This window comes from Lissotriton vulgaris, chromosome 5, assembly GCF_964263255.1.
Source record: "Lissotriton vulgaris chromosome 5, aLisVul1.2, whole genome shotgun sequence".
Classification (NCBI taxonomy): domain Eukaryota; kingdom Metazoa; phylum Chordata; class Amphibia; order Caudata; family Salamandridae; genus Lissotriton; species Lissotriton vulgaris.
The window spans coordinates 1,009,550,624-1,009,563,947 of NC_141693.1; the positions used below are offsets into that span (position 1 = coordinate 1,009,550,624).

Below are 13,324 nucleotides of genomic sequence, written 5' to 3' on the forward strand. Positions count from 1 at the left end.
CTTGTACATGAGCCCCACAGTATTTACTATATCATGCAGATTTTGGTGCGTTAAACACCAAAATTTGCATGCAATTCCCCACCAACTCGGAATAGGTGGTATTTATTGCACTTGATAAAATAACGTACTCCGTGGCATCGTTATTTATCATGAGCGATAGATAAATACCACCTATACTCTTAATAGGGGCTAAGAGGTAGATTGTAGGATGGTCTATCAAGTGGTTCGTGTGAGCGGTAAAGATCAAAGGCAATCTATTAGTGTTCACAGCATGATTCACTTATTAGATTCACTGGTTGAGGGCTGTAAGTTGCATTAGCAGCTAGCTATTCTTGCATGTAACTGGAAATGTCATTAGACATGTATTGTAATACAATAATCTAATTAAAAAAACATGATCTGTGTTCTCTTTTACTAGCTAGCCATGTTCTGCAGTGTCCAGTTATGAAATAAGAAAATGCATCATGCATAAGGTAAGCTACCTGAGGCACACGGGGACACTGAGCAAAAATCAATGGAATAGAATGTTGTCCCAAGAGATTTTCTCAGGAGTCACAGTAAGCATCTCGGGTATGCCAAGACGCAGGTTCAAGGTGCACATGAATGATGAGGCCCTGAAAGGCCTCGGCTTGTCCGAGGTCGCTCATGTTCCTGTTGGCGTGGAGCCGGGCCTAGCCTAGCTTTTCAAGCTTGGCCATACCATTTTTAAAGAAAAATCAGAACGTATTTGCTAGTCATTGATCTATTTCTAGAATGATTCAGTGAACAAAAAAGACAATATCTAATTTTGTCTGGAGCAGTTACTAATGCTGGAGATTATGTCAATCACATCGGTTCATCGCATTCTGTTTTCGCGCTGAATCAGATTATTGCCACAGCTTTTTACAGCAATCAGCTGTTGTTTCTTTCTACAGAACTCTATACACCAACTACCAATAGCAAGTCAACTTCAGAATCAAATAGTACCTGTAGCTACAACAAGCAATTAAACCCTTGGTTAAGAATTGGGCATCCGCTGCACCCAGACGACTACATTCAAACAACGGCTAAACGACACTCATATCTGCTGAGGATGTCAAATACATCCCTGCACATGTTATGTGAACTGTGGAACAAGCCCCTATACTTTCTGTGCCCCTGGTCATTTTTTCAGAGCTGCTGCCCTCCCCTTGAACAAATTCCTTGTGACCAGTTACAAATAGTTTCTGCTGTATCAAGGAGCATCTCCTACCAAATCGGACTCTAGTGAGTGATGGAAGCTTCAGAACATTTAGAAATGTAACCCCCAGGCTACCATAAGTACTGCGATGCCATACTAGTATATACGCTATAGAAATGGAAAATAACAGTACAGAATAACAGTGTATTGGATCACTAATTAACAGCTATGGGAAAAATTCCAGCTGATTCCAGTTGCATCTTGATAGGTATTATTAGCGCCTTTAGGTATCATTATTTGAACTTGTAGAATTATATATTTTTCTGCTTCCTCTCATAATCCAATGGCCCAAAAAATCCACCTGCTGCAACTAGCTGCAATGGGTCAGCAGGACTCCCGACCAGGATGGGTTGGTTATCTCTACAAAGCGCGACTTACATTCACACCCGGAGCCTGCCATGAGAAGCTTGTTCTTCGGAACCGCCTGACGGACTCTGTGGACCACCTCTATCCGCTCCTCTCTGGTCAAGTAGGGGTATTCTCCATTGGATCCTTGAACCACAAAGCCTGCAGAGGGCGGAAATGGCAGGTCAATAAAGATGGCTGCCGCCAACACCGGGCTACAGTCTAAAGGGAAAACTAGAAGCTCTGCGGAAAGTGGGGCTGAGTATTCCTGAACAAAATATGCAGCATATGGAAACATAGAAACACTTAAAACACCTTTGATTAACAGACAATTGTTTTTTTGGGTTGTTTTTTTCTGCAGAGAGGCTTAGTATTCGTTGTGGGACAGACCTTTTAAATAAAAGATGTAACAGCATGCAGTTTAAAGTGTCACCTTTACATCGAAGTGAAATTGACCTGCACCTCATGACTGTACTGAAAACAAAAATGGGGTAATCGTAATATGCAAGATAAGAAGTTATGCAGTGCTCCAGTTCTGAACTCAATTACATTGCGTATCTATGGCCCATATTTTAGTATTTTTGATGACTCGTTCCAATTTAAGCCTTACCATTGTTGTACATTTTTTTTTCTTTAAAACAATACATATTCGTTAGGATTGCAGAGAAATACATTCTCACTCCACACACATAAGCTGTATTCAAATATTGCTGGACAGGGACTTAAATGTAAGAGTTCTGCGCAGTGATCTGTTTTGTCATCTGAGTTCTTCTCTCAAACACACCGTCGTATAATAAAACCAGAATTTACCTCTCCCAAATCACATACGTTTCTCAAAATTGAACCCTTATCACATAAACTACTCCATTTGGCCTCTCTGTGTGTGGGCAAGATAAAAATCTAGATCATTAACCCCTTCCATGCTCATGACGGAACGGTTCCGTCATGAGCGTCGGTTGAGCTGTGCTCATGACGGAACCGTTCCGTCATGAGCCGATAGGCTCATTAGAACCTTCAGCACAGCGCGAAAATTTGCGCCGCGCTGAAGGGGTTAAGAAGGGGAACATTACCTGTTAACATCAAGTCGATTCCAAACATCTACAAATCCCTTGCAAATGGTTTCAACCATCAAGCTTTGCGGCATTCCTTACTACAGGCAACCTCCTCTTGCATTAGCTTTCAGATAGTTTTCCGGTGCACACTTACACTAGCCATGCAGCAGGATGGTGGCTGCCATAGGGTCCTAAAACATATACTGCTTCACCCTGTGGGAAACTTTAATTTTGGGAGGATACAAAATCCCAGCCTGAGCACTAAAGTCCCAGCATGAGTCTTGACTGCAACCAATTTGGAGATTGGACTCTTTTGGTATGAAAGAGCCTCACATAGCTCCCAAGGGTTGGAGCCATCTTGGCCCACAGCCAAGACATGCTATACCCTGACCTTTTCACCTTCAGGTGTCCAATTGTATAAAAACGTGCTGTGCTGTGTGAGGTTGATTATTTTCAAGTATCAAAAACAAATATTGTAGCAACTACCATTGTAACACAGAACGCAACATCCAGCTCAACGGTGAGGGGTGCCACTGCACTGCATAAAGTTGCAAAACGGAAAACGCTTGCATAGTAGAAAGCGATCAAGACTAATCGAACATATGTACCACACAAAATGCCTTTGAACAGACCCTCCACTGTATAGGTACATTTCTACCTGGTCCATAAACAAGGTCAAATTATTTTGAGGCCAGTCTTCTCCAGACGGTACTTTTTTTAATCCTTTGAGGTATTGCCGGAGCTATAGCTAGGAGACTTAAATAGAGTACATTACAGTAATCAATGTGGAACAGTACACCGGCTGAAACTACCACAGCGAGGAGCCCCAGTGGAAGAAAAGGCAGAATGGGTCGCAAAAGATTTAAAGAGTTGAAGTGGGAGGAAGCGCCGTCTTTTTTTGTACCTTGAATGAACGATCCTCATGTAAAATGACCCCAGAGGGCTTGACATTGGCTACAGCAGTGGGAGGAAGCTCCAATGAGGGCAACCAAGTTGTATTGTTCCAGCAGCTCTTATCCTTGCACACCACAAGCAGCTCGGGTTTGTTTGCATTAGATTTCAAGAACTTGTTTTCACCCACTGCTGCATCGCCATCACACACTCACTCAAATTGTAGACTGACATAGGAGTAAGCCAATGCAGTTGCATTAACAGTTTAGTGTTTATCAGCAAAGGAGACTCCAAGGCAGTCATGAGATCGTATTAATTGAAAGGTGGAGAAATCTGGATAGTTGGCAACACAATACAAACACTAAACACAGAAGAAAATGTAAAACACCTAGTAAAAGGTGCTGGCCTGCTGGTACATATATATACTACAGTGTATATTTCTTCATTCTGCTGGATTTATTATCAGATATGTATTCCTAATGTCCATGTACCCCCTTTAACCCTACATATAACTTGTGTGTGCGGGACTGGTCTCCCAGCTCAATACCAAATCAGGAAGGCATGCGGGGTGAGGCAAGAGCTTTCTGTTAACGCCTTGTTCTTGGGATATGGTGTTCTTGGGTCAGGTCCTTTGGTTCCTTGATTTTACCATCACATATTGTGTGTGATGTTGTATTCGATGTATGCATCTTCAGCTGTTAGATGGCTTCCAGTGGCCCTGGTACAACATGCACTGCTGGAGCCCATGGAAGACCTGCAAGGGGTCCTGTTGAGAAGCGGAGTGTGATGTACCTAGAGAAGCTGATGGCACATTACAAACAGTGCTTGTGCCTGACTCAGAAAGGTGTTTGGCAGTAACTCATACGTGACAGCCTTGAGTGGTCGGTGAACAGAATGTATCTACTATCTGCTGCACTTTTGAGGATGATAATTCATGTGACCATTATAAAAGGAGTGATATTGTGTCCTTTGCAGTGTGCCGGTGTCATCTCATTTTAACAGGAGTTGCATTTCCCAGCGTTTTCTCTCTAGGACAGATATATGTAAGTGAGCTATTGTGTAGAATGCTCCAGAGCCTGCTAGAGCGAAAACCACCGGGGATGTCATCACTAGAATGTCAGAGCTGTTGCTGAAGCCAGGGAGGTGGAATGTTCATCAGTTCAAGGTTCGAGGCAGAGAGAGTCGAAGTCTGGGGTTAGCATGATAGGTAGTGAAGGCCGGCACCCAATGATTTGATGTAGGTTACACTGAGGATGCTTTAAACAGGTCACGCCTGGTAGCTCAGAAAGAGTTAGCCAAGGACGCTCCCATCCTTATGCTGAAACTGAGATCACAAAGTGAAAGAAAACCCCTTTTACAAGGGCCTTGTACATTCTCAAAAGCCCTAGTATGGGGGCAAACTCTGTGACCGCAAATCGGCTATGTACATCAGGTTGTAAATCCTCATACGATTACACCCTAGGAAAAGTTGAGGCACTATTTATAAATATTGTGTCAGTCATAAGTCAGCCTGAAGAGGTTAAAGAGTTCACAATGACTTCACCTCGGACAGCATCTGAGAGAATGAGACCCCAATCTCGTGTCCCACACTGCTGAGAACTATGAAGTACAACAAATAGGAAGGGCTGCAATGCCACCAGTGGTATGCTGGTGATGAAATGACACTCCGCTAAATGTTATCACCTTCACTAGAGTTTCTTCTAGCACCCTAGAGTGATGACGGTAGAACCTAGGACATGGATGAGAGCACTGCTGAGTGGTAGTGTCCCTTGTTACCTGGTTAGTGAGAGAAGCTGCCACATACGCATTAAAGAATGACCACAAGCATACCTTCAAGATTTGTGGTCTCTATTCACGCACGAAACAGTGACAACAAACTAATTATTCATCTAAATTTTTCATCAGCACCAGTGCGTGGCTGTGTAACTTTACTGTCACAACTGATTGAAAATGTTCTTGCCTTGTACGAATGCCTAAACCAAATGTGTGTCTTACTGCCAAGTTTGCAAAACCTGGGAGCAAAGTCCCTAGTTTAATGAGGTTGTCCTCTCCCATTTTAGTTGCCATAAACAGAACAACAGATCTATGCCGCATAATAGCATTACTGGAGAGGTGGCGGGCGTGGACGACAGACTGATCAAATATCAAATGATAAAAACAAACGGTGTTTCGCGTCTCAGCTACAAACCGTAATGGTCTGTTAGACCTTTTGTCTCCAATGCGTAATATACACTTACAGTGGGCATTGGGTCAGTCCCTTGGTCATGAGTAGATGACTTTGCTGTTTTTATCAGTCGTCAGTTGCCAATTCAATAGGTTTCCTCCCCATTCTTGTGTTTGTCCCTCCCATAAGCATTTCGGTCTCACAGTTTTCCTACTTGTACTCTTCCACTGTATACTTGAGGTGCTCCTTTTAGGTTAAAGTCTACCAGACAGCACAGCTGTCTGGTTTGCTTAAGCCATGTTGGGGACATTTAGAAATCTTCCCTGAGTATGCAATCTGCCTATTGCTTACCATTGGCTTTGTGGTTTGTAACTCACATTTTCTGGCTATATGCTGGCTTTATTTGTTTTAGGCTGTCTGGGGTGAGGTTGTCCCTCCCAAGGAGCAAAGCCTTACCACACCAACTCCCATTGTAATTTTTCACAAGTGCTCCTTTCTGTAAACATACCTGTAAATATTGTTCTTAAATTGCCAAACTTACTGGGCATTCAAAGACAGAGATCAAATCTCAGGCTCGGTCTTCCGAGGGAGCTTAGAGTTTACTTTTCTTGCGCTGACCTCAAAGTCAGAGGATTTGTTCAACAATTGGGGAGAGTAGTTGGCCTAACGGCTCGGGCGGTCGACACCGAATCTGGGGAACTGGGTTCGAGTCTCAGCAACGACGCTAAACATCCTGTGATTCTGGGAAAATCACTTAATCTCCCCGTGCCTAACAAAAAATGAATGTGTCCTCGTGTAATGCAACTGGTGCTATGTAAAGCACTCTGATATCCAAGTAAGTTCGCGCTATATAAAACTCCATTAATAAAAAAATTGTTCTAGATACTGCGGGTAAGATATGGTTATTTCTATGGATTTAAGTGACAATTTTGCTACATATTTGGGGTAAGAAAGGGTTGTTTCTACCACACGACAACATAAAAATGAACTGTGCAAGTATTTCAGTATATATCAGAATGGGCAATGCACAAATGAAGCATTTTTTGGGGAATTCTGAAGTGTGTTGGAAGCAAATACTCAGCACTCTATGCCAACACACTCTACGCCAATGTACTTTACTCTGTAGCACTTAACTCTACGCCCGTGCACTTTAGGCCAATCCACTGGGCGCCACTCTAATCTGCTCTGCACCACTGCACTCTGCTCCATTACACTCTTTGCCACTGCACTCTACCCTGCATCACTCCACTCTACGACACTTCACTATACTCTGAAACAATCTACTCTATGCCACTGCACTCTAAGCCACTCTGTACAACTCCACTCTATGCCACTCAACTCTACACCACTGCATGCTATGGCAACGCACTCAACACAAGAGCACTTTATGACATTGCTTTCTACGCCAACTACGCCACTGCACTCTATGCCAAAGCACTCTATGCCACCACACTCTAAGACACTTTACTCTGTAACACTGAACTCTCTGCCACTGAACATTATGCCACTCTACCCTCTATGCTAATACACTCTACACAACTCTACTTAGATTCACTGTACTCTATGTCACTGTATTCTGTATTGCTCCACTCTACACCACTGCAATCTATGCCACTTCACTATACACTACTCTAATGTACACCACAGTGCTCTACACCACTACACCCTATTATTCACCATTCTAATCTACGCCACTGCTTTCTATGCATTCTATGCCACTGCACTATGTCACTATACTCTGCAACACTCTACACCAATGCATTCTACACCAGTCCACTCTACGCCACTCCACTGCACTCTACTCTGCACCACTCTACGCCACTGCACTCTAATTTGCACAAGTGTACTCAATGCCACTCTACTCTACACCACTACAATCTACAACAAGCATTTGCAATGCAATAGGTCTCGCATTTGCGAGAGTTTGAGCTATTGGCATTGTAAAGGACAATGCCTTTTATTTATGCATTTGAAAACCTGCAAGCTGTGCATAAACAAGCACTTTGTACTTATAGTCCTTGCTTATGAGAAGCAAAGCTGGCAGTCTATTTAACTGCCAGCCTTGCTTCTCGTAAACAAGGACTATACGCCTGCCAGGATCAGCTCTAGGGGCGCACTTCCACTGTAGCTTCAGTTTGCAATTCCAATGCTGTGTGATTAGCGGTGCTTCGATGGGGCTTGAAGTCCTAGTAGGCACTATGTTAATTATGCGTGACTTTGCATTTCAGTGCGGTGATGCGGATCACATCAAGGGACAGGCATGTGGGGTCACGGACTACGCATTATGTGGGCTAATAAACGTACGAGTGGGAATGTTTTAAAATGGCGTTAACTAAAAGTACTTCAGGACAGGCCAAAGTCTTTGGGAGTTACAACATCGGTATTTTCTTCGTGAGCTGATGGAGTCGCACGATTCCGCCCGTCACTCATAAACAATTATAATGATAGTTCCTTTACTGCCACAGTTTATAATACATACATATAAAAAATGTCAATGAACCAGCCTCTAAAGAAGAACAATGCATAGCTGCCAAGGTTTTATATTGCTATGTGTGACATTTTCATATTTTCAGTGTAATTATGAATGACATTTGAACAACTACGAGTGACACTTTTTAGGGCGCAAAATCAAGCAATGAAGAAAGGGAAATATATTACATTACATTAAATTTGATCAACAAATTTTTTTTTCAGCTGCAGCAAAGCACCTGGAGGCGCAGAGAAGTCTCAGGTATAGCCAACCGCTAGTGCTCTGTAGTGTTTATAATTTTACAAACGAGTCTCTCTCAACACTTAGACAGTTGTTTCGAAGTTCCTCAAGGAATGGCCTGTTCAACTTGAGGCTGCTCAGCACAAATTAGTTAATATACAAAATAAACGTCCTGCTCTATTTTCCATCCACATGCTCCAATAATTAGTGTGTCTTTAATGCACATCAACTTCAGTTCAGCTAGCAGTCATGTTCCACAGGCATACATCCGGGTATCAGCCGCATTCACAAATACGGACACTACCTTCGAGAGATACCTACAAGCCTCTTGTAAGCACTTAATTTAATATCCTATTATCATCCAAGTAAAGCACGGTTGGGCTGTTGGCACGCCAGAGTGAAGTCAAGTGAAAACTGACTAGGGCTAACAGGAGCACTCCTCCAATAGCATTTTGGACGAGGTAGACTCAGGTCCTGTGAAGCACACTTACTTGGTCACATCCCGGGCGTCCGGCAGCCTCGAGCTAGTAAGTAATTATGTGGGAGATCTTGATAGATGATGTGTAGTGGCATTAGTAATCAGTGTCAAGTGAGCATTTAGGCCAGCACAGAGAAATCATGTTACATCAGCCGGCCTGTGAAAGGTGCTGTGCCATGCATGTTGTGTGTGTGTGTGTGTCAATGATGGCCGGTATGTGCAAGTCTGTGTGTGGGTGTGACTCATGTGTGTGTGTGGGGAACTTGGAGGTCGGGAGGCAAGCTGAGAACAAATTTGCAACTTGATTACCAACAGCAACTCTTATCGTACGCCCCTCACTGACTCCAGCACTCAGCACACACTTACTTGAAATTAATTTACAGTGGCGGCCAGGTGGAGAGCAGCTGATGAGCAGCTGAATATACGTGACGCCGGCTGCCTGGCTTCCCTTTCTTCTATGGTGACCGGCTCCCCGAATCAGGCTTGCTCGACCTGCTCAACTTTACAGTCAGGGGTCCCGGTGCTCTGGGGCTGCGAATGAACCACTCTGGGTGCCCCAAGAAGTCAGGGTGTTATAATAACATCGCCGCTGCCCGGGCCATGGTGTGACTAAATGGATTGGTCACTCTGAAATCAGCGGGATTCATTACCGCGCAGGCAGTGGAGAGCGGGGCTCAATAACAGCAGGGGCCCATTTCTGAATTCACCTGCTGCCCGCTTGCGTCACGGGCAGCAGCCTCGACCCATCAGTCAGTGACAGCAGGCTGCCTGGACTCAGCGTGGCCAGCCACAGTAAAGTACTTACTTCCGCTACCTGGATCCGGATGCAACCGCCAGTTGCACTGAGCCGCGCTTTGATCTACTGCTCAGATTATTACGGTGGACCCCCTTTTGGACACACACGTCCTGAGGCTTTCGCTCACCGGCATTTACTGCCCAGCAGAGGTGTACTTTCCAGACAGATTTGCTCCGCCTCTGCTCGCTACGCAGCTAGGTTGTGACACTCACCGAACCTACGCGCCACTTTTCTACCTTAAGAATCCAACAGCCCTGAAGAGTCATATCCTTCACACGATGTGACGAAACATGTGTCGGCTAGTTGTATTTTCGTATGTACTAATCAAGATTAAACTATAAACTAACATTTAACGTCGCTGGATCTCGACCTCATTTACTTGAACTTTGTCTAACTTATCTGGTTCTGACAGAAGAACCAAGAATTTTGATACGTGTGCACAGGACTTGTACTCAATTGTTTGGTATGGGACATGTCCCTTACCTATACAGGGGCTGTTTACTGTCTGGGTTTGTTCCCCTGACCTTTTTGCACCGTGGTATCTGAACAATTACACATCTAACTTATAATCGTACCCGCTAGAGCACCATTTCTTCCTGTCCTTTACCCAAACCCAATGTTTCTTCACGTCACAGTAAAGTACTTACTTGAACTTCACAGTACTTCAGACTGCTGTGTCTCTGTCTGTGTCCCGTTCGTCTAGCGGCCGCGGCAGTGAGCCGCACAGGGACCCGCAGCTGTACAGCACACACTGCATGCAGTGTCTGTCTTGGACCCAGGCCAGACTGATAGATACTCGACTCCCCGGGGCCAGCCGCAGCGCTGCCTGCGCCAGCGATCATGCCTCCAGCTGCTTCTCATGAATGCGGAGGCCGAGGCCATCAAGTGAGTGATAGATGCGGGTGCCAGCTAGGCCTCCCGCCGGGAATTTTTCGCAGACAGCAGCGCCACACCAGAACTCGACTCTCTCAGATTGAGTCTCCCGCCGTTTTTGACCAACCATCACTTCCGCTTTCCGGACGTGAGGTGTCGGCAGAGGGCACAATATAGCAACCACTGCTGAGGACAAGATCCGCCCCAGGGTCTGAATCGCCAGTATCAGTCAGTAACTAACAGCCGCGCCTTGGGCAGGAACAATATGCAGCGACAGCAGGGCGGCTGATTTGTAACATTGTAGCAGTCTCAGCCAGAGCTGAGAAGACGAAGATCTTTAACATTTAACTGTTTATTAACTGAGCCAGAGCGGCTGGCAAGTCTGCGGGGAGCAGCAGACCTGGAGCACAGGTGGCGCGCGCTTCAGAGTGGCATTAAAAATGTGTGACAACGCATTTCAGTGCGGTGATGCGGAACACCACACTGAAATGCGTTAGCGTCACACCTGATGCGTGATACTTGGCAGGCCTCACAAAGTTTTCAGGATATCCACATATAATATTCTTAGATAGATTAATTATAAAATTGGACTTTTTTTTACATTATCATTGATTACAAGGAAAATCTGGTAAGGGACAGGCATTTCGGGACCTAGACAGGGCAGCTCTGTTTTCAATCTCTACAGAAAGGATAATAATAATAAGGTTTTTCTAAATAGCAGTTCATGCCACAATTTGATTCCTCTGTTTGCACTGCAGATAACAGATAATTGTATAGGCCTAACTTGCCAACCTCCGAAGAGTTACAGGCTGGGTGGTTGTGCCAGGATTGGGCAATGTGGCTAGTTGATCGCATCAGAGCGGACGATTAACTCAATGAGCCGCCTTGCCACACACAGAGGCCACACTATTCTAGAAAACTTCGCCCTAAATAGCTTGCTCCAATGCTACCAGTCAATCCTCTGTACAAACTATGTACAAGCATCGATGAAGGACGATGGGAGCTAAAACCCTTACCAGACAGTCTTTTCCTTTTGAGAATGTTTCAGAGGTTCTCGGCTATGCACATTCGCTGGTGAGGAGCTACAAATGTATTCTTGTGTGAACATCACTGCACATCACTTTAATTCTGAGTCACAAATTGAGAATATCTTTAAGCCAAGCAGCACCCTGTGGAAAAAGAGTCTCAGGCTTCGGCCTTGTGACATGCTCTAGGTTGGTCACACTATCTATATAGTTACTAAAACCAATATAATGTACCACAAATTGTACCAAAGCACTTCTGATTCAACTAACATGATCTGAATAGGAAAAACCTTAGCATTTTTCTGAATGGAATGATTTGACTCGTTTTTCATATTTTCCAAGAGCACATTCTAGTCGGCCCAAGGAATAGCTGGGAAGTCCTTCCCACCAACCTTTTTTCTGTCACCTTTTAGTGGCACTAGTATGTTTTGCTTTATGGGCCGGTCTTAAAGTCCTCAGTGGATACAAATTTCAAGTTTCTCAATCAAATGTTTTGGTATTGTACCATATAACTTTTTTTGTGTAAGAACTACATTTAAATGTACTCTGCAAGGATATGGTTAGTAAGTTTAACTTTATCAGCGCCTGTGAGACAAGTCCTTGTAGGCAGATCTAGCACTTCTCTTTTCACAGAAATTTGCAGGACCTGGACTTTATTCATGTTGGTAAACAACGGAAGAAGTGGCTACGGTCAAACTTTTTGGGTGGTGGGAGTATTGACCAGACATTGAGAACAATCGATCCATTGTGTGCACTATGTCCTGTGGCAGCTGTGCTGATCAAAAAGACCCAAAGTGGCTCACTTCCACGAGACTATCTCCATGCAGGATTCAGTCAGGTAGGCCTTGATCCTTATTTTGTGGCTCAGATGTCAGCTCCTCCTCTACAGCTTTTTTCCTTTTTCAGGACAGGTCACAGCTGCAGAGCATCCTTTAAAGATCAGCCTTGCTCCTATTCTTGGGACAACAGGATTTTTTAAGGTGCTGTTCATAGTCAGATGCCCACCGAGTTGGTGAAACAGACCTTTTAACAATTGTAAAAATATATTTAGGAGGAACAATTACATATGGGCCAAGACACATTAACATATAACACCAACGATGCATATATACTGTGGTGATAAATGGACCAACCAGGATTGGGAGGACAAAAATTCACAAATGGTTACCAGATATATAATTTTTAATATTTATTGAGAGATTTAAATATATAAAGTATTATTTTTATACTGGATGACTGATAATATTATTTATTCAATGTCACTCCACAAATATATATGATCACAAATTCAAAAATCAGTACAAAAATGTCTATTAATACAATGCATTATTATGAACCAAAGACAATAGTAGACAATAATTTCATGGCTCAACAGATAAGTAGATCCAAACAGACCTTCTAGTCTGGTGCAGTTGAATACAGGATTACCAGCTCACCGGTGCAAGCATATAAGTACTAGCACAAAGCCATGACCAATAAATCTGGGGAGAAAAGTTAAACATCATACCCCTATTTAACTATAGAGCATCTATGTGAGCTTTTGTCTAGACTTTCACAAATAAGATGATAAACAGACTCTTCTTGGTCAAGAAAATATGGATTCCCAGGTACACAGGGCAGTCTTCTTGAGTGGGGCCTCTGTGATTAAGAAAGTCCGTGGCAAAGCACAAAGGAGGAAAAGTCACAGCTGACCACTAGGTATGGATTTGGCTTTACTAAGGTCAGCCATCTAGAGAAGACTTAAACTCATCTACATGCAAATCCAATGGAT

General features: G+C 43.8%; 1 protein-coding gene across 2 annotated transcripts in view; it reads right to left on the reverse strand.

Moving 5' to 3' along the window:
- The window catches only part of HOGA1 (4-hydroxy-2-oxoglutarate aldolase 1), a 120,135-nt gene that overhangs the window by 98,346 nt on the left and 8,465 nt on the right, over positions 1-13,324 (reverse strand). For both annotated transcript variants that reach the window (XM_086922622.1, XM_086922623.1), the window contains one exon: positions 1,598-1,726. In XM_086922622.1, coding sequence (XP_086778748.1) covers positions 1,598-1,726 — 129 coding nt within the window. The remainder of the gene's footprint in view (positions 1-1,597; positions 1,727-13,324) is intronic.